Source organism: Stegostoma tigrinum, chromosome 1 (genome assembly GCF_030684315.1).
Source record: "Stegostoma tigrinum isolate sSteTig4 chromosome 1, sSteTig4.hap1, whole genome shotgun sequence".
In the NCBI taxonomy this organism is placed as follows: Eukaryota; Metazoa; Chordata; class Chondrichthyes; order Orectolobiformes; family Stegostomatidae; genus Stegostoma; species Stegostoma tigrinum.
In genome coordinates this window covers 48,446,864-48,467,065 of record NC_081354.1, presented here as the reverse complement: position 1 = coordinate 48,467,065, position 20,202 = coordinate 48,446,864, and the positions used below count along the sequence as shown (strand labels likewise).

General features: G+C 41.4%; 1 protein-coding gene across 1 annotated transcript in view; it reads right to left on the bottom strand.

Annotated features, from left to right (window-relative positions):
- Window positions 1-19,901, bottom strand: part of tmem184c (transmembrane protein 184C) — a 33,683-nt gene extending 13,782 nt beyond the window's left edge. The window contains exons 1-7 of the mRNA XM_048530001.1: window positions 18,940-19,901; window positions 14,835-14,965; window positions 14,692-14,728; window positions 10,511-10,716; window positions 9,509-9,583; window positions 1,530-1,623; window positions 475-587 (exon numbers count right to left, since the gene is read on the bottom strand). Coding sequence (XP_048385958.1) covers window positions 475-587; window positions 1,530-1,623; window positions 9,509-9,583; window positions 10,511-10,716; window positions 14,692-14,728; window positions 14,835-14,965; window positions 18,940-19,056 — 773 coding nt within the window. The 5' untranslated portion in view covers window positions 19,057-19,901. The remainder of the gene's footprint in view (window positions 1-474; window positions 588-1,529; window positions 1,624-9,508; window positions 9,584-10,510; window positions 10,717-14,691; window positions 14,729-14,834; window positions 14,966-18,939) is intronic.
- Window positions 19,902-20,202: the final 301 nt, after the last annotated feature.

The window sequence follows — 20,202 nt, the reverse complement described above, 5'->3', positions numbered from 1 at the left end:
ATTTTCTGCTTGGGAGCCATACAGCCCTCTGGACTCATTATGGAGTGCAATAATTTTAGGGCCTAAACTCTCCCATGTCCCAACCCTCCAACCCAGACACCAGGCCTTGTTACCACATAGCCTGACACTACACACACCCTGTTGAGTCACTAACAGTCCCCACTAACAACTATTTACCCTCCCAGCCCGACTGTTAGCAACTCCTTTGTTGTCCAACTGTCTTTCTCACTCTTTGGGCTCTATCCTGTTGTTTACTCCGTAACCCACACACCTCCCTATTTTCTGCATATAAACTGATGTTTTCCCAGGCACCATCAGTTCTGAGGAAGGATCACCAGACCCGAAACGTTAACTCTGTTTTCTCCTTCACAGATGCTGCCAGACATGCTGAGCTTCTCCAGCAACTTTGTTTTTATGTTCGACTATTAGCCAGGAGGATGAAATGAGAAATTTCTTTCATAAAAAAAAACTTACCAGAAGGATACAAATACAACCAGTTTCACACAAAGAAACTTGCCCACTGGTTGGATTGGGTTCAATTCATTTCGCAGCACTTTGTAAAACAGCACAAGGCAATACATGGCAAACTACAATGTAAACGTAAATGTAAAAAGATAAAACAGATAAACAACTTTCAATTATAATGTGCCAATAATGAAGAAAAACAAGTTAACTGAATGGAGAAACAATTCTGAGTCCATAAAAAGTGTTCACATCTAAATAGATACTTGTTCTTAGATTTCAGAAGCAATTCTTTTGACATCTGATTCATTATTAGAACAATAATTTTGGTACAACAAAGGATGCTTTCTGAATATGTGAAAGACTGTAGGCTTACAGATTTGAAAAAGATGATCAAATAAAAATGTCCTAAACTTCATCAGCTTTACTATCAATACAATGTTCAAGTTAAAAAGTTGTTTTTGCCAATAAATAAATACAAGTACACATTATTTCATTGTTCAAGTCTAAGGAAGATGTAGATTTCCTGCAAACATAATTTGAAACTATTCTTGACACGTGCGTTTATAAAGGAAAATGTGAAGACAGAATTCGGCTACATTTCATGGAATATACAAATGTTAAGTTTAAGACTGATACAGACGTTAGATCATCTGAAAATATTGGAGTCAAATAGGGGGCGGCACAGTGGCTCAGTGGTTAGCACTGCAGCCTCACAGCACCGAGGGCCCAGGCTCAATCCCAGCCTCAGGTGACTGTCTGTGTGGAGTTTGCGCATTCTCCCTGTGTCTGTGTGGGTTTCCTCCGGGTGCTCCTGTTTCGCCCCACCGTCCAAAGATGTGCAGGCTAGGTGGATTGGCCATGCTAAATTGCCCACAGTATTCAGGGGTGAGTGGGTTATAGGGGAATGGGTCTGGGTCTGGGTGGGATGTTTCAAGGGGCAGTGTGGACTTGCCAAAGGGCCTGTTTCCACACTGGGAATCTAATCTAATCTAATGAAGTGCTACAAAACTAAGAATGTAGACCGTACATATTTAACATAGAGAGGCATTTAATACAAGACTTACTATTTGTGAAAGGTTGTTAATTATGACCAAGTATGTCCAAGCATTTTTGAAGCTGAAATTCCCTTCATCATAAACTCCAACAAGTTCACAGATTCTGAGAAGGAAAACTTCCAGTTAAATCATGTGCTTATAAGTACTGTGTACTATTTATAATATTCATGTCAGCCTGCACAAGATTGAATGTTTAAATTCTAAAAATATGGATCAAAGAATATGTACAGTTGTTCCATATGCTTGGCTGAATCCTTCTCTGGGTGCTGCCTCGAGTTACCCAATTGTTTTCTTTATATTATGTGAGACAACCAGGAAAGTCCAATTTTCAAACCACATATACAGTCTAAAACAGTAAGCGGAGGAGTACGTGTTGACATCACATGCTTGTTTCATGGGCTTTATCCCGAGCACGTGCAATGTTAGCAATGAGTCTTCGTACAGACATCACTGGACTGTTTCACGAGCTTTATCCTGAAGATGCGCAATGTTAGTGCCAAAAGAATTTCCACATCTTGTGACCATTTCGCAGACTTTGTTGTGAAGTGCTTTCTGTGATTTTCATGATTTTAAGCAAGTTCTGCCATGTTATCCTCAATAACATGAGGACAAAGTGACAAGAATGTTAGCAAGAAGCATCCTGGTGGTAAAGTTGTGGGTGGTGAACATAAAAAAATGGCTATAACACTGGAAGAGAAGCTAGACATTGTAAAGCATTTTGAATGTAAGTGCGAGAGCATGTGATATTGTTCACATAACAGGAATAAAGGACTCTACCTTACGCACCATTCAAGGCAATGCAGAAAAGATTAAAGCAAGTTGTATTGCTGGGTCAAGCCTGAGTGCAAGTATGTCTGCTAGGTCACAGAAAAAGTAACTTGAGGAAATGGAACGGTTTTGAAGTGTGTGGACAGAAGATCAAATGGAAGAGCCATCTGGGGCCACCTTTCTCATCATAAAAGGGAAAGCTGTATCAATGTTTGAAGACCTAACAAAAAAAAACTGAAAATCCCGCAGATGTGCCTACCTTTAATGCTAGCAGTGGCTGGTTCGCTGGTTTTAAGAACTGCACATTTGGATATTAGACCAAATGAATGCTCCAGCACAGGGCTTGCTCTCAAAATGCTGAAGTTTATATGTGAATTAACACTTAATTCCTTCATGCCATCGACTCCCAAATCTTGGCAGCCTCGTCGTGCTTACCAGATAAAAGCAAGTCACAACAACAGTGCTCAGGAAGAATAAAAGTGTATTATAAATCTCATCTCACCTGTATCGATTGCTGGCTACTCATGGATTACCATTCATAGACTCTAACAGCACCCCTTTCCCCCAAGACAAAGTGGAAATGCCCTGAAGCTGTCTGGAAAGAATATTTAATGATGTAATAGAGGGATGGGAGTACTGAGAATTAAATTTCAAATAAAGTGGTAAGAGAGTATAAATTAACACAAGATTTTTATTTCTGCCAGGCTAACTTGCAGTAACAAAAATCAGTGGCCCTGTTTCCAATTTAGAAATTGTGAGTAAGTCTGCAACATAAGCAGAGTTAACAGACATCTGGTTGTTAAATGGCTCAGATCTTCCTCAGAGATGCTGACCAGAAGACTCACTGCTCTCAAGGCCAAGAAGCAACACCATCAGCAGCACATTAGTTGGTGGTGTTTTTTTGGGGTGGGGGGTAGCAGGTGTGCATGTGTAAAATTGCACCCACACTAAGTGGTCATTAATTAGCCATTCAGTACATCAACTGACCAATGCTGGGCAGCCTGCCAATCTGCTCCAGGCTACATTTCACTTACGGTGATCTTCAGATGATCAGATTAAAAAAAAGTTCTCTCAGCATCTTTCCAGTCACAGTCAAAAAACAACCTGTAATGATTTTTCTTTCTCGTCTATTACCTCTTGAAGTGTCCAGTGATCTGTGGTCCCTCTTACATCTGATCTCCATTTTTCCCCTCAACAATATCATTCGAAAACATATCAGGTTTCACATGTATGGTAGTGACCTGAGATCTACCCTACTATCATCTTAGTCTTTCTGCTGCTGGTATGAAATGCTTGTTCTATCCACAGATGGAAATTGAATACTGGGATGCTAAAAACCAGTCCTGCCACAAACTCTACATCCTTACACCAACTCCAACTTTTGCTGTAGCCACTGTCTGATGCTTAACAAAGTAGTTCAAAAAGATGATGTCCTATTTGATCTAGATCTGGACCTGATCTTTGAATGCCATATCCTCTTCCTCAGCAAGAGCACCAACTTCTGCCACAATAACATGACCATCTCTGTTCTGGCTCAGCTCACTGCATGCTTTATTGCTCATCTGGATCTCTTACCTTGAGACTTGACTATTGCCATGCTACCCTGGCTGGCCTCTATTTTGTACCTTTGTTGTACAGACCATGTAACATCACAAACAGATACAGATCAGTCGAACCAACGTGTCCTTGCCAGTGTTTATGCCTCATGCTACCTTCTTCACACCCTTCATTTAACTATCATTATATGGTTCTATTCTTTTCTCACTCTTAATTCATCTACGTTAGTTACCATAATCACTTGTGATCGATCACACATTCGACATTTCATTTTCTGAATAAAGATATTTCTCTAAAATTTACTAGTAAAAATAAATATTTATGGCATTTTGATCACTGCAAGTCTAACAACTTCTGTGTTTAGACCTATCAAATCCTTCCATAAATTTTAAAGTCTTTAATCAGATCAAGTCTTCAGTCCTGACAGTAATGGAACTTGAAACGTTAAATCGTTTTTTTTCCCTCTAATACAGATTCTGCCTTGCTGCTGTCTTTTTCTAGCATACTGTTTCAGATTTTTAGCATCTGCAGTTCTCTGTTTATCAATATTTCAGTTTTCTCTTTTGTAAAGAAAACTATGTTCATCTTGTTATGTTATAAACACTACTTTGGCCTTAACTGGAATCAATGACATTTCCTTCCTCAAATGTGTTGCCCAGAATGAGAAGGCATTACAGAGGATGCAGACAGATTCATGAATATAGTTCCAGGGATGACGTATGGAGAAGGACTGAAGAAGTTAGGGTTGTTCCCAGTGATGAAAGTATTGAGAACAAGTGTGCATAGATTCAAGACAAATGACAAATGTAGTGATGGTGACAGGAAGAAACTTCTTAGTGGGATAAATGGTTAGCATTTGAAATCCACTGCCTGAGTGTGGCACGCAGGCAGGGTCATTTGAGACTTTCAAAAAGAGGTGGCTCATCACCTGCAAAAGAAAGATTGTCAGGGCCACAGCAAAAAGGCAAGAGAGTGGTACTAGGTGAATTGCTCAAAGGCCAGCACAGACACAATAGACCAAATGCATCCTTCTGCTTTAACCATTCAATGACTATAAGGCAACTTCTCAGTTCTTCTCAACTCCACAAATCTTTTGCAAACCTACTCCAGTTTTGATATTTTGTTTTTCTACATGGAGACCAGGACTCTTCAAATTTTGGGAAATCCTGGAACTCCTTCACAGCAGTGTGGGTGTCTCTACACCCCAAGAACTGCAGTAATTCAAGAAGGTAGCTTACCGCCACTTTTTCCAGGACTGTTAGAAATGGGCAATAAAGAGAATAGCTACCAACTCAAAAACACCACGAAAAGTAATCCAGATGTAGTTTAAGAAATATTCTATACAAATTTAACATAATCTGCTTCTCAATTCTACCCTCTCTAAATAAACCCAACCAGCTGTTTGTTTTTTAAAATAAATAGCATCCTTCGTTATCTTGTCTTGTTTAGATGTTCTATATACAGCATAGAAAATTTCATTTCCCCAAACGTACCCCTGTATGAAAATTAATTTCCCAGTTAATTATCCATACTACAACAACAGCTTCATACATTTTGTCCCAATCCATTTCTATTAACTGCAGATCCCAATTTGGTCTTAGCCACAAGATTGTTTTCCTAACTTGAATTTATACAAACCCTTTACCACCATTTTCTAAGTTGCATCAATTCCTGTCTGCTCATCTCTGCTATGTATGTTCTCCTGTGCTACAATGGCTCCTAATTCACCAACAAATAAAAAAATTACTCTTATAATCTCTCTACCCTAATAAATCCCTTGAAATCTTTGTACTCCTCCTATTCTGACCTATCAAGCTTCCCCAGTGTTCATAAGACCATAAGATATAGCGAAGAATTAAGCAATTTGGCTCAGAGTTTGTTCTGCCATTCAGAGTCAGAAGTCACACGACACCAGGTTATAGTCCAACAGGTTTATTTGAAATCACAACTTTTCAGAGCACTGCTCCTTCATCAGGTGAAATGAAGGGATTCACACAAGCACAGAATTTATAGACAGAGAGATCAAACGATTGTACAAATGGTGTGAGTGGAGTGTTGACAGACTGAATTACAAGTCCCTGGGGTACAAAAACAGAAGTTGCTAGAAAAGCTCAGCAGGTCTAGCAGCATCTGTGAAAAAAAAAACAAATCAGAGTTAACATTTTGGATCTGGTGGCCCTTCCTTAGAAATGATGGTAGCTAGGAAAATATTGGTTTATATGTAGAAGATAGTGTGGGAGGAGGGCGTAAGGAGTAAGCGATAGGAGGGGATAGAGTCAAAAGAGAGAGAAGAACAATTGGACAGACAGTTAATAGCGATCTGGCTAGGAAGATGAATAGTTATTAATAGAAGTGGTTAGCGGCTAACAATAGGTAGTGTGTAATGGCAGGCTAAGTGATAACAAGGCCTGGTGTGTGGGGTAAGGGGATCGGACGCGGGAGAGTTCAGACCCTAAAATTACTGAACATGATATGGAGTCCAGAGGGCTGCGGGGTCCCCAAGCAGAAAATGAATTGTTCTTCCAGCTTGTGCTGAGCTTCACGAAACACAGCAGCGAGCCTGAGGCAGAGATATCGGTCAGGGAACAGGGTGACGTGTTAAAATGGCAGGCAACAGGGAGCTCAGGGTCTTTTTTGCGGCATAATGTGGATGTTTTGCGAAATGGTCAGCCAGTCTACACATCATTTCCCCAATGTAGCGAATGAAGTTGACTAGATTGTGGGAAGTCCAGGTGAAGAGTTGCTTCACCTGCAAGGCATGTTCGGGCGCTTGGATACTGGGGAGGGAGGAGGTATATGGGCAGTGTTGCACCTTCACCGGTTACAGGGGAAGGTGCTGTGGGGCTGAGAAGGGGCAGTGTTGGGAGTGAAGGAAGAGTGGACCAGGGTGTCCTGAGGGAACGGTCCCTGCGCAAAGCGGACAAGGGAGGGAATGATTTTCTGGATATAGATGCTGGTGGGATAGTAGGTAAGGATGAGGGGAATCCTATAGCTGTTGCGGGAGGAAAGAGAAGGGATGACAGCAGAAGTGCGAGAGATGGGTTGGACCCAGTTGAGGGCCATGTCGACAATGGTACTGGGGAACACTCTGCTGAGGAAGAAGGTGGACATTTCAGCGGCTCCCTTGTTGAAGTTCGCCTCACTGGAACATATGCAATGGGGACAAAGGAACTGAGATAATGGAATGGAATCTTAACACAAAACAGGGTGCAAGGGTGTATAGTCCAAATAGCTGTGTGAAATTGGTGGGTTTACAGTGGATATTAGTGGCCAGTCTGCCCCAGAAATGGAAACAGAAATGTCAAGGAAGGCAAGGAAGGAGTCAGAAATAGACCAGGTGAAAGTGAGGGCAGAGTTGAAATTGGAAATGAAATCAATGAATTGACTGTGAGAGTAACACTTCTGGTCACCTGCAGAGACTTATTATTCAGCCTGTCAATGCTCCACTCACACCATCTGTACTATTGTTTGATCTCTCTGCCTATAAATTCTGTGCTTCCCTTCACTTCAGCTGATGAAGGAACAGCACTCCAAACACTTGAGATTTCAAATAAACCTGTTGGGCTATAACTTGGTATCATGTGACTTCTGACCTTGTGCACCCCAGTCCAACACCAGCACCTCCACATCATTTGATCATGGCAAACAGGTTTCTCAACCCCATTCTCTTGTCTTCTTCCCATAACCTTTGTGCTATCTTATTGGTCCTTGAAACACGCCCACTCTAGCCAGGCCACTCAGTGTTCTGTAAGTTTCAAAACTGCTCACAATATTCCAAATGATCACAGCCTTATTCAGCATCAGCAGTACATCCCTGCTGCCGTGTTCTGGTCCCCTCAAAATGAATGCTAACATTGCATTTACCTTCCCACAGCGGACTGAACCTGCATGTTAACTTTAGGAGTTCTAGTTTAGGATTTTCTTAAATCTCTGTGCTTCAGATTTCGGAAGTCTTTTTCCATTTAGTAAACAAACATACTCTACACCTCTACTCTTCCTAGCAAAAGGTTATAACCTCACACTTTCCCACATTGTATTCCTCCTACCGCTTCATGTCCACTCTTCTAGCCTGTCTAAATCCTTCTGCAGCCTGCCTGCTTCCTCAACACTGCATGTTTCTCCAGCTTTGTTGCTCTGTTTGCAGATGACACAATGTCCTCCGTTCCTTCATCCAGATTGTTCATGTACAACATGAATACTTATGGTACGAACACTGGCCCTTGCAGAACTCCTCTAAATCACCAGTCGCCCTCCTGAAAGAGATCCTTTTATCCTTTCACTCTGCCTTCTGCCAGTCAGCCAATCCTCTCACCATGCCTGTACCACCATGGACTCTTAATTCGCAGCCTCCTGTGCAGCATTTTGTCAAAAGCCTTTGAAAATACAAACAAATCATGTCCACCTGCTCTATATCTAACTTGCTCTTTATGTTCTCAATGAATTATAACAGATTTGTCAGGTATGACCTCACATTGACAAAGCCATGTTGACTCAGCCTAGTTTTACGATGCACAGCAATCAGTAAATCAGGGCAGGAATGGTAGCAGGCCATTTGGCTTCTATTGTTGGTAAGATCACAACTGCACTTTCCCATATAGACCCCCTAATCTTAGACCACCTTGTTTCCTAAATATCTAACTCAGGGTTGAATAAATTTAAAGACCAAACCTCCACTGTTTTCTGGGGAAAAGAATTCCACGGTCTGATGACAGAAAAACAAAATTTTCATCTTTCTTAAAGAGGGAGAGACCTCTAACTTTTAGACATATTTTCCATAGTTTAATGTCACATGAGGAAACATTCTTCAGCTATCCACCCTATCCTCAAGATCAAGATCATTTACATTTCAATAACATTTGAACTCTTTCTAAACTTCAAAGTGCATAAGGCCTACTTTTACAACCTTAAATTCATGAGATAATCCTTGATCCCTGGAGTGAGTCGAGTTAACATTCTCCACACATCTTCTCAAGCAATGACAATTCTTTTCAATTAAAAGGGGACCAAAACTGTATGCAATACTTCCAATCCATGGACAGAAGATGAGGCATTAAAAAGAAATACACTGATGTGTGATCTGGAATGCATGGCCTCAAAGAACAATGGAATCGTAACTTCTAAAAGAAATTAGGTATACACTTGAACAAGCAAAAAAACTTTTATGACAAGCACAATGAGCTGAATTTCTTCTACTGTGGCTTGTGTTTCAACATAAAAAGGCATTGACAGACATGATGCATCCTGTAATCCAAGACTGCAGGAAAGTCAGTGGGCAAAGATTTATGTGGCTCTAAAAGTAAGTTAAACCTTCAGGAAGATTTACAAGAAAACAGGAGTAGTAATTAATCTCTTAAGAAAATGAAAATGAAAACGAAAATGAAAACAATGCTCCATGAATTAGTGTGGTGCTCAGCTGGTGTTGTGCAGCAGACCAAAAAGGTAGAAAGGATAGACAGTTGTACAAGGAAAAAGAAATGATGCTCAGCCAAGTGGGCCACCGCCTGCATTAGTTATCTCCAAGAAAAAGACAATACCCTGAGCAATCAAATGCAGCATATTAGAGATTGTAGAAAATACTGATTGTTGCTCAACAAATGCTGGAGCCCCTGAGAGAATATAGATAGATATATTTGGATTTACTACTCTTAGACAATACTACTTACAATGCAATTATGGTCGTAAATGGTCTAACAACAGTGTACTGCAAAACTCCAAGCTTGCACCTGAACAGCAACACCCTGCCAAAGAAAACACAAGCCTGAGGTGTAACATATGCCTGTAACAATATTTAGAAGGTTCTGAAACAGGAAGTAATAGCAAATAATAGGAAAGACTTCAGCGAAATTATGTGAAACATGGTAACTTTAGCATTTTGAAGAAAGCTGCATCCTGAAAACTGAATGTGTATTTGTTATCATTCGTAGACAATTCTACGTATAGCATGAGCCAATTAAATACTGCAAAAATAGTTATTATGTAATCCACAAATGTCTTATTTCTTATTCATAAGATACACAGGAATAAAATTAATGTGTATATGGAATTAATGGCAATACTTCAAAATCAAATACAGAATATTTCTCAGTAATCCATTATTTATAGATATATGCTTTGATTGTCTTTAGGTCAAAATGACAATTGAGAACAATGAAAAATCTAAGAACAAGGTACATTAGTTTATGGGATAAAACAAAGAATTGTGAATGCTGCAAATCTGAAACAAAAACAGAAACTTGGTAGATCTACTTTCTCTGCACAGACACTACCAGAGTTAATGTTCCGAGTCCGATGACTCTTCGGCAGAACTGGAATCAGAGTTCTGAAGAACGGTCACCAGACTCTGTGAGTTAATTCTGATTTCTCTTCACAGATACTGCCAGATCTGCTGAGTGTTGCCAGAAATTTCAGTTTTTGTTTCAGACTGTGGGCTTTTGACAAGGCATCAATTTCTGATCTGAATTGTTAATTCAGCTTCTTTTATCACAAATGCAACCTAGACTATTAAGAGTTTCACAAATTTTCTCTCCATTTCAGATTTTCAGAGTTTAAAAACACCTTGTTTTTAGATTAGGTAGTAAATTAACATCCTATAAAACACCTTAGACATCTACAGAAAAATTAGTTGCATTGAAGCAGTGCACAAACGCTTGAACATGGTTACTTACTCTCCCATATGCCAAGACGGACAGCAGCAAAGAGGAGGCAGATGTTTCTGTTGATCTTTAGCTTCCAGTAGAATCACCAAATTTGGGTGCTGATATGTCAAATAGCTCAATAGGAAGATCATGAAGTTATAGATGACATATGCTTCATAGCATTCTCGACATGTATCAACATATATTGCAATATGAGGATACTTCAAGGCTATCCACTGTTAAACAAAGATGATTTCACATGAAAGTAAGTAATTAAACATAGACATGCTACACAAACTTCAGATCAACATCTGAATGTTAAACTGTTGCCTAATCCAGCATTCTGACCAGTATGTGTATTCAACAAATACCACCCAAAACACCAAAACAAAGGAGTAAAAGTAAGAAGTGAACCTATCCTAAATCAGACAGGGATCATGCAATACGTACCAGTCATCTTTTTTGTGAATGCCTTTGATATATAGAATACTTACAGCACAAGGGGCCTTGCGACTGAATCTGCACTGGCCAAACAATTTTCCAGGATAATCCCAATTTTCAACTCTTGATACATAACCCTGTGGGTTACAGCACTTCAAATGCCCAATTATGCTACATTGGAACATAGCTGCACTAAGTTGAAGGAACATTACATTCTTGGAGGCCTGCTTCACTGAAGGAAGTTAAAGATAGAACCACAAGAAACCAGCATAGCTCAATCAAAAGTCAGAGAATCAAAAACAATGGTCATGTAGCAGATGGTCTAAGACATGGCAGAGGTGGATAATGAAGTTAAAGTAAAAAGCTTAGCTCTGGGTTCAGTAGGACATCAAATCAGTTTACAGTCTGGTTCAACCAAATATTGTCACCAGAAAAATGAACTAGTAGTCACGTCTTAGAATAAATTATAGGGGCCAGAGAATGGCTTTAGTTATTTTACTTCGTAACCAGGAGAACACGCTGCTCAACTAAAATCAGACACATGAACCAACATCAGTTAAGTGTGGGTGAATATATGGTGTCCAAAACTCAAATAGGTGAAGTTTGCAAGCAACAAGGGTATTGCCACTGAACTGGAGAATAAAAGTGTTGCAGGAAGATAAGATGATGAACTACTTCTTTGCAACCTTTACAGGAGAGACACCGCACCTTGATTGTTAATGCCTTGATATGGGCCAAAACATTGATAGAAAGATTTAAACATGAATAGCATGACAGATTCTGGGGGGGTGTGTGTGTGTGTGTGTGTGTGTGTGTGTGTGTGTGTGTGTGTGTGTGTGTGTGTGAGAGGGGGGTGTCACATGATTAAGAACTGACAGGAAAAGGGAGGTTGGAGATGAAGCTTAGTTTAATAGGAGATATTTGATAATGAGGTTTCAAAGTGGTGATAAAGATAGTTTTTAAATGGAAGGTCACAAGTGTCAACAATAGCAACCAACTTACAAAGTTAGCCACAACACCGAGCAGGAGAGGAAACAGCCAACATCAGTTTACTGAAAAGAGACAGCCAAAAAAACAATCAGGAGTGGAATTTTGGTAACAAGAGACTCTCAGAAGGTACGGAGGAGATAGGACAGAGACTAGAAAAAGGTATCTTTTCAGGGCTAAGCCTTTGGGGTGAACTTTGTAAAACGCTTAGCTTTGGTGGCAAAAGGAACATGAGAATGCTGAAGTCAGCTGAACAGGTGCTTTGTCATTACTTTAAAATTGTCTATGGTCTCCTTACATTTATTGGCGGGACGTTCAAGGTAACAGTTACAAATAGAGAAAATAAGGCACATGTTATCTTTGTTCCAAAGATCTTTCACAGAACTGAGTGGTTTTGAAAAAGGACTGCATCTAGCTAAATCTGTGGATGAAACAATGCATCAGTTGGCTGCTTGATACATCCACACATACACCCCTTAAACATGGAGTGAGGAAAGGAGCCATATCAGGTAAAGTAGAAAGAAGGCAGCACGGTGGCTCAGTGGTTAGCACTGTTGCCTCACAGCACCAGGGATGTGGGTTCGATTCCAAGCTCAGGCAACTTGTGTGCGGCGTTTACACGTTATCTGTGTGGGTTTCTGCCAGGTGCCCCAGATTCCTCCCACAGTCCAAAGGTGTGTAGGTTAGGTTGGCTTACCATGCTAAATTGCCTGTAGTGTCCAGTGATGGGCAGGCTAGGTATGTTAGCCAGGGGAATTACATGCATAGGGTGGGGGGTGGGATGCCTTTCAGAGGGTTGGTGGGGACTCAATGGGCCAAATGCCTGCTCCCACAGTGTAGGGATTCTAAGTTCTACTTAATTAGGGCAAGGTTATGTAGCTGAAAAGAAGAGAACATAGAATAGATAGTTAACAGTTTGTAGCTTCTCCTGGCATGCTGGTCAGCTGGTGTCATCCTCATTAATGCTGTGTAATTTGTTTGCAACTGCTCTATAACCTCTATCATGCAATTACACCTAGGTTGGTCATCTTTCGGATGTCCCCCACTTTACTTTCCAGAACAGATGGTTGTAGTTTTTCTATTCAAGTGGTTTAAATACTGATTTTCTTTTTTGGGAAGTCACTTTTAAGAGATCCTTTTGCTCTTGCAATTTCAAACAGTTCTTCATTAGTCTTTTTTCTTCATTATATTTTTAATTTTAAACACAAATTTTAACATCCATACTTCAAGGGCCTTTATTTTCTTCCACAGATCTTTGGAGTCCAGGCTTCTGGCATTTACAGCCATGTAGACAGAAAGCAGTACAATTTCCCCCCCCCACCCCGCTTTGATATGAGCTTTCTTGTTTTTAAAAAAAGCATTTATTTTCACAAAATTATTTCCACCCAATTCTATCCTTCTGACTGTGAATGGCATCTGGCATCTACTGTGATTGTAACACTAACGAATACCAATATCTTCGAAAAGCCCTATATTCAGCATACCACAAGTCTGTTATGTTCTTGCCTCCAATTTTCCCCTAGGAAAACTTTGATTCTCTTAATACTTGTCATACATACAGTTTAAAAAAGTTTCATGACAACACACATCATCTTTTCTGCAGTACTTGGGAATCAACAAACATTTGCAACTTCAGATGAGGGTTTTGAAGTGGTAACAGGATGTGATATGATACAATGAAGCCACTGTAGTTCCTCTGGTAACACAATGTAGAACAAGTGAGTAAAATGATAAGTTTAGAGCCAAAGTTTTTCAGATTAGAACCAACAAGTATTTTTAAAATCACTAAAAACGGAGTTAACATGCAACACATCTCCCAAAAAGATGTGAATGTTAGGTCACTTGGGATTGACAGATTTTCTGCATATGGATATTAAGGGATACGAAGCAGAGATACAAAGCAGCTATAAATCCAACTGAATGACTGAACAGTTAGTGTGTACCATAATACTATAGATATGTAATATTACGTGACCAATAAATTGACCTCACAGTTAGTAAATTGTTAAGATTCATGGAACAGAAGTGTGCGCGCTCAAGATGCCATTCAAGAATTTAATATGATCTTAAATTGTATTTCATGTAGTTATGAAAATAGAAATGTTTTATAAGGATGACCAGACATAACTTCCAAAAAAAAGGGAAATAAACAGTATGAGTCACAGGTTCGCTTTAATTTCCAGCTGATCCAAGTAACAACAATGCCCAAGGACACCAGCTGCAACAAATATGACTTTATTTTTGCTGGTTTTGTACTTTATTAATCCTTTGTGACACATCCATATCCACTTTCAAGGTTATTGGCTACAGTGCGATCACAGGCACAGTGACACAGGCACCTCATGTCTCCTGAAACCCAATGAAAGCATTTGGAATTAAGAAATATCAAGGATAAACCTTTAGATAAGCAAAAATCAACCCATAGGTTTTGGGAACAAAGATTACAGCACCTGTTTTCCCCTTAGCCCATGAGCATTTCTCCTCTCTGTTCCCAATTATAATGTTTACCTGCATGTGCAAAAGAGAAAGTTTTGGAGCGCAGTTTTAATTTGAATAGTTGTTTACATATAGCTAGAATCTAATGAGATTTCTTGTTGCGTTCATAAGTCTGTGCAGAAGTCCAGCTGGTCCACACTTTCTACCAATCTTTGTCTGAAAAGAAAAGTAGTTTGGGGATTTTGCATATTTTATCAGTAGTCAGCTAATTGTCTGGTACATGAATAGTAAATTAATTCAGAGCTTCATAACAATACAAATTATTTATAACTATAAAATCAACTTACACTGTCTAAACTGTAAATGGGTACCATCCACAGGATCCTGTAGTCAGAAAATTGACAGAAAATTACGATTTCTAAATGGTTGACATTTACAGATTTTACGACGTGAAAAACAGATTAATTACAAAAGCAGATACAATGAATACCTTATTATTGGTTTCTGTAATTCTGGCTGAGTATAATGCACTAGATGCTGTAAGATACCCCAAAGTGATATCGGAATTGTCATAAACACAAAAATTCCAGCAGTGAACCATGCTTTATTGTGAGTTCCCACCTGGATTTAAAAAAAATAGAAACAAAACATTAATGGAAACAAAATATTACGGTTGCATAAAGTTGCAGTTTTGTTACCTGCAACTAAGCCACAACAAAATCAATTTGGTCAAATGGTCTGGAAGATTGTTAGTTTAAAAACAAGTAACTATGACTGCATCAGTGAGAGGATCTTTCCTAGCATCATTTAACAATATTTCTGTTGCTGGCAGTTGGTTATGTCCGGCAAAATGCTACATTAGGTGGGCATATTTCTCTTGAATTAATAACCGCCAAGTCATTGACATTTTGAATTGATGTCCGCACACTTTGGCGACTTCTATTATACACTCTTACTCCCAGTTTGATTAATTGGATTGGGTTTATTGATGATGTAACATGGATGGCAGGCAAGAGTTGGGCACTTCATGTGATCTCTGAACTTCTACGGGGTTTGAGAAGTGCTACAATAACATAGACTGGAGGCTTGGAGACAAAACTGACTGCGTCATGAAAAACAAAGCGTAACAATGAATCCAAGATAATAAAACGTGAGGCTGGATGAACACAGCAGGCCCAGCAGCAACTCAGGAGCACAAAAGCTGACGTTTCGGGTCTAGACCATTCATCAGAGAGGGGGATGGGGTGAGGGTTCTGGAATAAATAGGGAGAGAGGGGGAGGCGGACCGAAGATGGAGAGAAAAGAAGATAGGTGGAGAGGAGAGTATAGGTGGGGAGTAGGGAGGGGATAGGTCAGTCCAGGGAAGACAGACAGGTCAAGGAGGTGGGATGAGGTTAGTAGGTAAGAGATGGAGGTGCGGCTTGGGGTGGGAGGAAGGGATGGGTGAGAGGAAGAACAGGTTAGGAAGGCAGAGGCAGGTTGGACTGGTTTTGGGATGCAGTGGGTGGAGGGGAAGAGCTGGGCTGGTTGTGTGGTGCAGTGGGGGGAGGGGGACGAACTGGGCTGGTTTTGGGATGCAGTGGGGGAAGGGGAGATTTTGAAGCTGGTGAAGTCCACATTGATACCATTGGGCTGCAGGGTTCCCAAGCGGAATAGGAGTTGCTGTTCCTGCAACCTTTGGGTGGCATCATTGTGGAACTGCAGAATGCCCATGATGGACATGTCATCTAAAGAATGGGAGGGGGAGTGGAAATGGAAATGGTTTGCGACCGGGAGGTGCAGTTGTTTATTGTGAACCGAGCGGAGATGTTCTGCAAAACGGTGCCCAAGCCTCCGCTTGGTTTCCCCAATGTAGAAAAAGCCACACCGGATACAGTGGATGCAGTATACCACATTGGCAGATGTACAGGTGAACCTCTGCTTAATATGCAAAGTCATCTTGGGGCCTGGGATGATTCTTTCTTGAATTGGAGGGATGTGCACAGTGAGGTTCTCCAAGAGTCTGTGTTTGGACCAATGCTGTTCCTGACTTGGGTTGTAGAAGGCACAAATTCAAAACAAGAGTTAATATTGCCTTTGGTACAACTGAAGGTGGTTGTTCTGAAGAAAAGTCATACTGGACTCAACGTTAACACTGTTTCTCACTTCATATGCTGCCACACCTGCCAGGTTTCTCCAGCTTTCTCTGTTTGCTTCAGACTTCCAACAGCCACAGTACTGTATGTTTATTTGAGGCATTCAGATGAAATTCAATGGGCAGAAGTGCAAATTGATGCACTGTGGTTGAAGTAACAAGCAATGGCAATACAAAGGACACAATTCTAAAGGAAAGTAGAACAAAGATTTCAGGGATATGTATGCACAAATTGCTGGAAGATAGCATGGCATGCCCAGAGAGCAGTTAAGATGTCAAAGAACTTGAGGAATTACAAATTATTGGCATAGAATACAAGAACAAGCCAATTGGGAAGATTCTTCATTGAAGACAGACTTTATCTCAATTGGAATGGTGCATTCAATTTTGGCCACTGCACTTTCTGAAGGGTGCAAAATTTTAGAGTGCAGGAAAGACTTTGAGAATTGTTACGCAGCTGAGGAACTTCAGTTATGTTGATACATTGGAGATGATGGAGTTATAAACTAGGATGAAGAGAAGATTCAACATCGATGTGAAAAATCACGATATGTTTAGATAGTCCAAAGAGAAACTTTCCATCAGCAGGAGGTTCAAGAATCAAAGGGCAGAGGTTTGATTTGATTGGTTCTTTTGCCAAAGGTGACATGAAGAAAAAAAACTCTTTCCCAGAGTTACAATGCACTGCTTGAAAGTGATGGATGCAGCTTATGGCTTTCAAAATACAATTAAGTGCAAGCATTTGAAAAGGCATGGGAATGATATGAGATAATTACACCACACACCCAATAAGAAAGTTGGGTATCTGAACTTCCTTCTATGTTGTAACTATTCTATAATTCTCAGTCACCATTATTTAAATAATGGAACTTCCCTTAATTAGTCTTGCAGGGGAAAAAGTATTTCCAGGCTGCCTTTTTCCAACTGTGCATCATGTAGAGTGTCCCCTCCTTCCATGCTGAAATCCAAATATACACTCTTCTCCAGTTTCTCCATCTCCTAATTCAAGGAAAACATGCCTGCCTCGTTCTAATCCTCACTGTTTAGATCTCCTTTCCATCAAACTCAAATCCTGAAGACAGAATATGATTCATTCTGCTCGTTACCCTTTTCTATTACCACTGAATAGATATTTTTTCATACTTCCTGCCCTTGCCTAAGTGCCTATGCTTTCCCATCTCTCCAAGCCTGGCTTTCATAAAGAGGTTACTTGCCCCCGCACCTCCTCCCTCACCCCCAATCCCAGGTCCCAAGATGACTTTCCATATTAAGCAGATGTTCACCTGCACATCTGCCAATGTAATATACTGTATCCGGTGTGGCTTCCTCTACATTGAGGAAACCAAGTGGAGGCTTGGGGACTGCTTTGCAGAACACCTCCACTCGGTTCGCAGTAAACAACTGCACCTCCCAGTCGTGAACCATTTTAACTCCCCCTCCCAGTCCTTAGATGACGTGTCCATCATGGGTCTCCTGCAGTGCCACAATGATGCCACCCGAAGGTTGCAGGAACAGCAACTCATATTCCACTTGGGAACCCTGCAGCCCAGTGGTATCAATGCAGACTTCGCAAGGTTCAAAATCTCCCCTTGCCCCACTGCATCCCAAAACCAACCCAGCTCGTCCCCTCCCCCCACTGCATCCCAAAACCAGCCCAGTTCATCCCCGCCTGCCTAACCTCTTCTTCTTCTCACCTATCCCCTCCTCCCACGTCAAGCCACATCTCCATTTCCCACCTGCTAACCTCATCCCACCTCCTTGACCTGTCCGTCCTCCCCAGACTGACCTATCCCCTCCCTACCTATACTCTCCTGTCCACCTAGCTTCTCGTCTATCCATTTTTCGGTCCACCTCCCCCTCTCTCCCTATTTATTTCAGAACCCTCTCCCCATCCCCCTCTCTCATCAAGGGCCTAGGCCCGAAATGTCAGCTTTTGTGCTCCTGAGATGCTGCTTGGCCTGTAGTGTTCATCCAGCTTCACATTTTGTTATCTCGGATTCTCCAGCATCTGCAGTTCCCATTATTCTCTTATCTTCTTCCTAGACCTCTTTCCAGCCTACGATCTGCAGCTCAAAAGATATCTAAAGCCCGTGATCATTCCCGAGTCTAGAGTTCAGGAGTCAGCTCCACAAAATATTGTAGTGTAATAGAAGAGAGAAAGGAAGCCTAGAAGTTGAAAGACACATAGAATAGCAGTGAAAAATACTCAGCAATGGAAGGTCTCCAATTTATCATAACCTATGTTCCAGAAAATCCTTTAAATCAAAAAGAAATTGTTTTAAAATTATGTAACAAAACTACAATTTCTTAAACAAGAACAGTACTTTTGGTTACAGGAGTTTCTACGCGTACAATGTGAAATAACAAATGGCACTCTCCAGTGAAAGCTTCCTACTTACATATTTCACCTTTCAAAAACAGAAGTACCTCACACTGATATTGAACAAGCTTGCCATGTTACCTCAGATTTTCGCAGCTCCCAGACACAGAGTGGAACAGCAACCACAACACCCACAAGGTACAAGAATACCACCAAAGGCCGGATCCATCGTCTCCAGTTTCCACAAGTGCATGGCATGATTCAAGGATACAAGTGTATTTCTCTCAGTCTACGTACTTCAGTCGATCAGATCCTACTAAATCCACATTCAGCAGGAACATGTACTACACTTTCCTCTTGTCAAAAAAAAGCTGTTTCATTTTCTGGAAAATGGACTTCACTTAATGGCAATTAAAGGATGCCCTCATCACACATCCTCTAAAAAACTTGGAATCTCATTACAATTAATGCATATCAAGGGGCACTCCATCTCCAGGACAACTCGTGATTAAAAAAGAACGTACACCTTCAGGCACCCTGCCCCCTGGAGAGTCTCACTGCAACGTGCACCCTGCTCCTGGGACAACTTCACTGCACTAGGTACCCTGCTCCCAGGACACCCTCATTGCAATGGTACCCCTGGGACCCCCACTGTAATAGGCACTCTGCCACCTGGGCACCGTCACTGCAATGGGGACCCTGCTCCCGGGAATCCCTTACAGCTATGGGCACCCTGCCCCCGGGAATTCCTTACAGCTATGGGCACCCTGCTCCCGGGAATCCCTGACGGCTGTGGGCACCCTGCTCCCGGGAATCCCCGACGGCTGTGGCCAGGGTACTGATGCTGACGGCTGGAGTCAGATCCCTGTGTGCCCGCTGCGCCCAGGCCTTTCACAATAAAAAAAAGGCCAAGCTTCGTGCAGATCACGTTTTAGATTTCACACGCTATATGCAAGATGACCCGTAGCCATGAGCAATGCCAGCCTGCTTCTCCAATCACGAATCACCCGCGATTAACGGCCAGAGTAAACTCCACGGCCGCTCGCTAAACCAGCTCCATCACATAAACAAAAGCTACTGACTCCTTCCCTCAGAGACCCGTCCCTGCGCCGCTTCTATTGGCGCATAATCGTCACGTGAATGATCATTCCCTGCTATAATTGGTTGGGTTGTTGGTCAATCACTGCCGTCGCCTACCGGAAGTGGTCGTCCGGACAGGTCCAGGTGAACGAAGTGTGTGACGTCAGGGGCCAGGTGCGAGGTGGAGCCTCTAGCCCCACCCCCTGCTTTATATTCATGTTGACATTGCAGCTCCCGAGCTCCATCACATCGCCGGAGGTAGTAAGAATTGCTGGTGCTGGATTCAGGGCGCTGAATGAACACAGCAGACCAGGCAGCATCAGA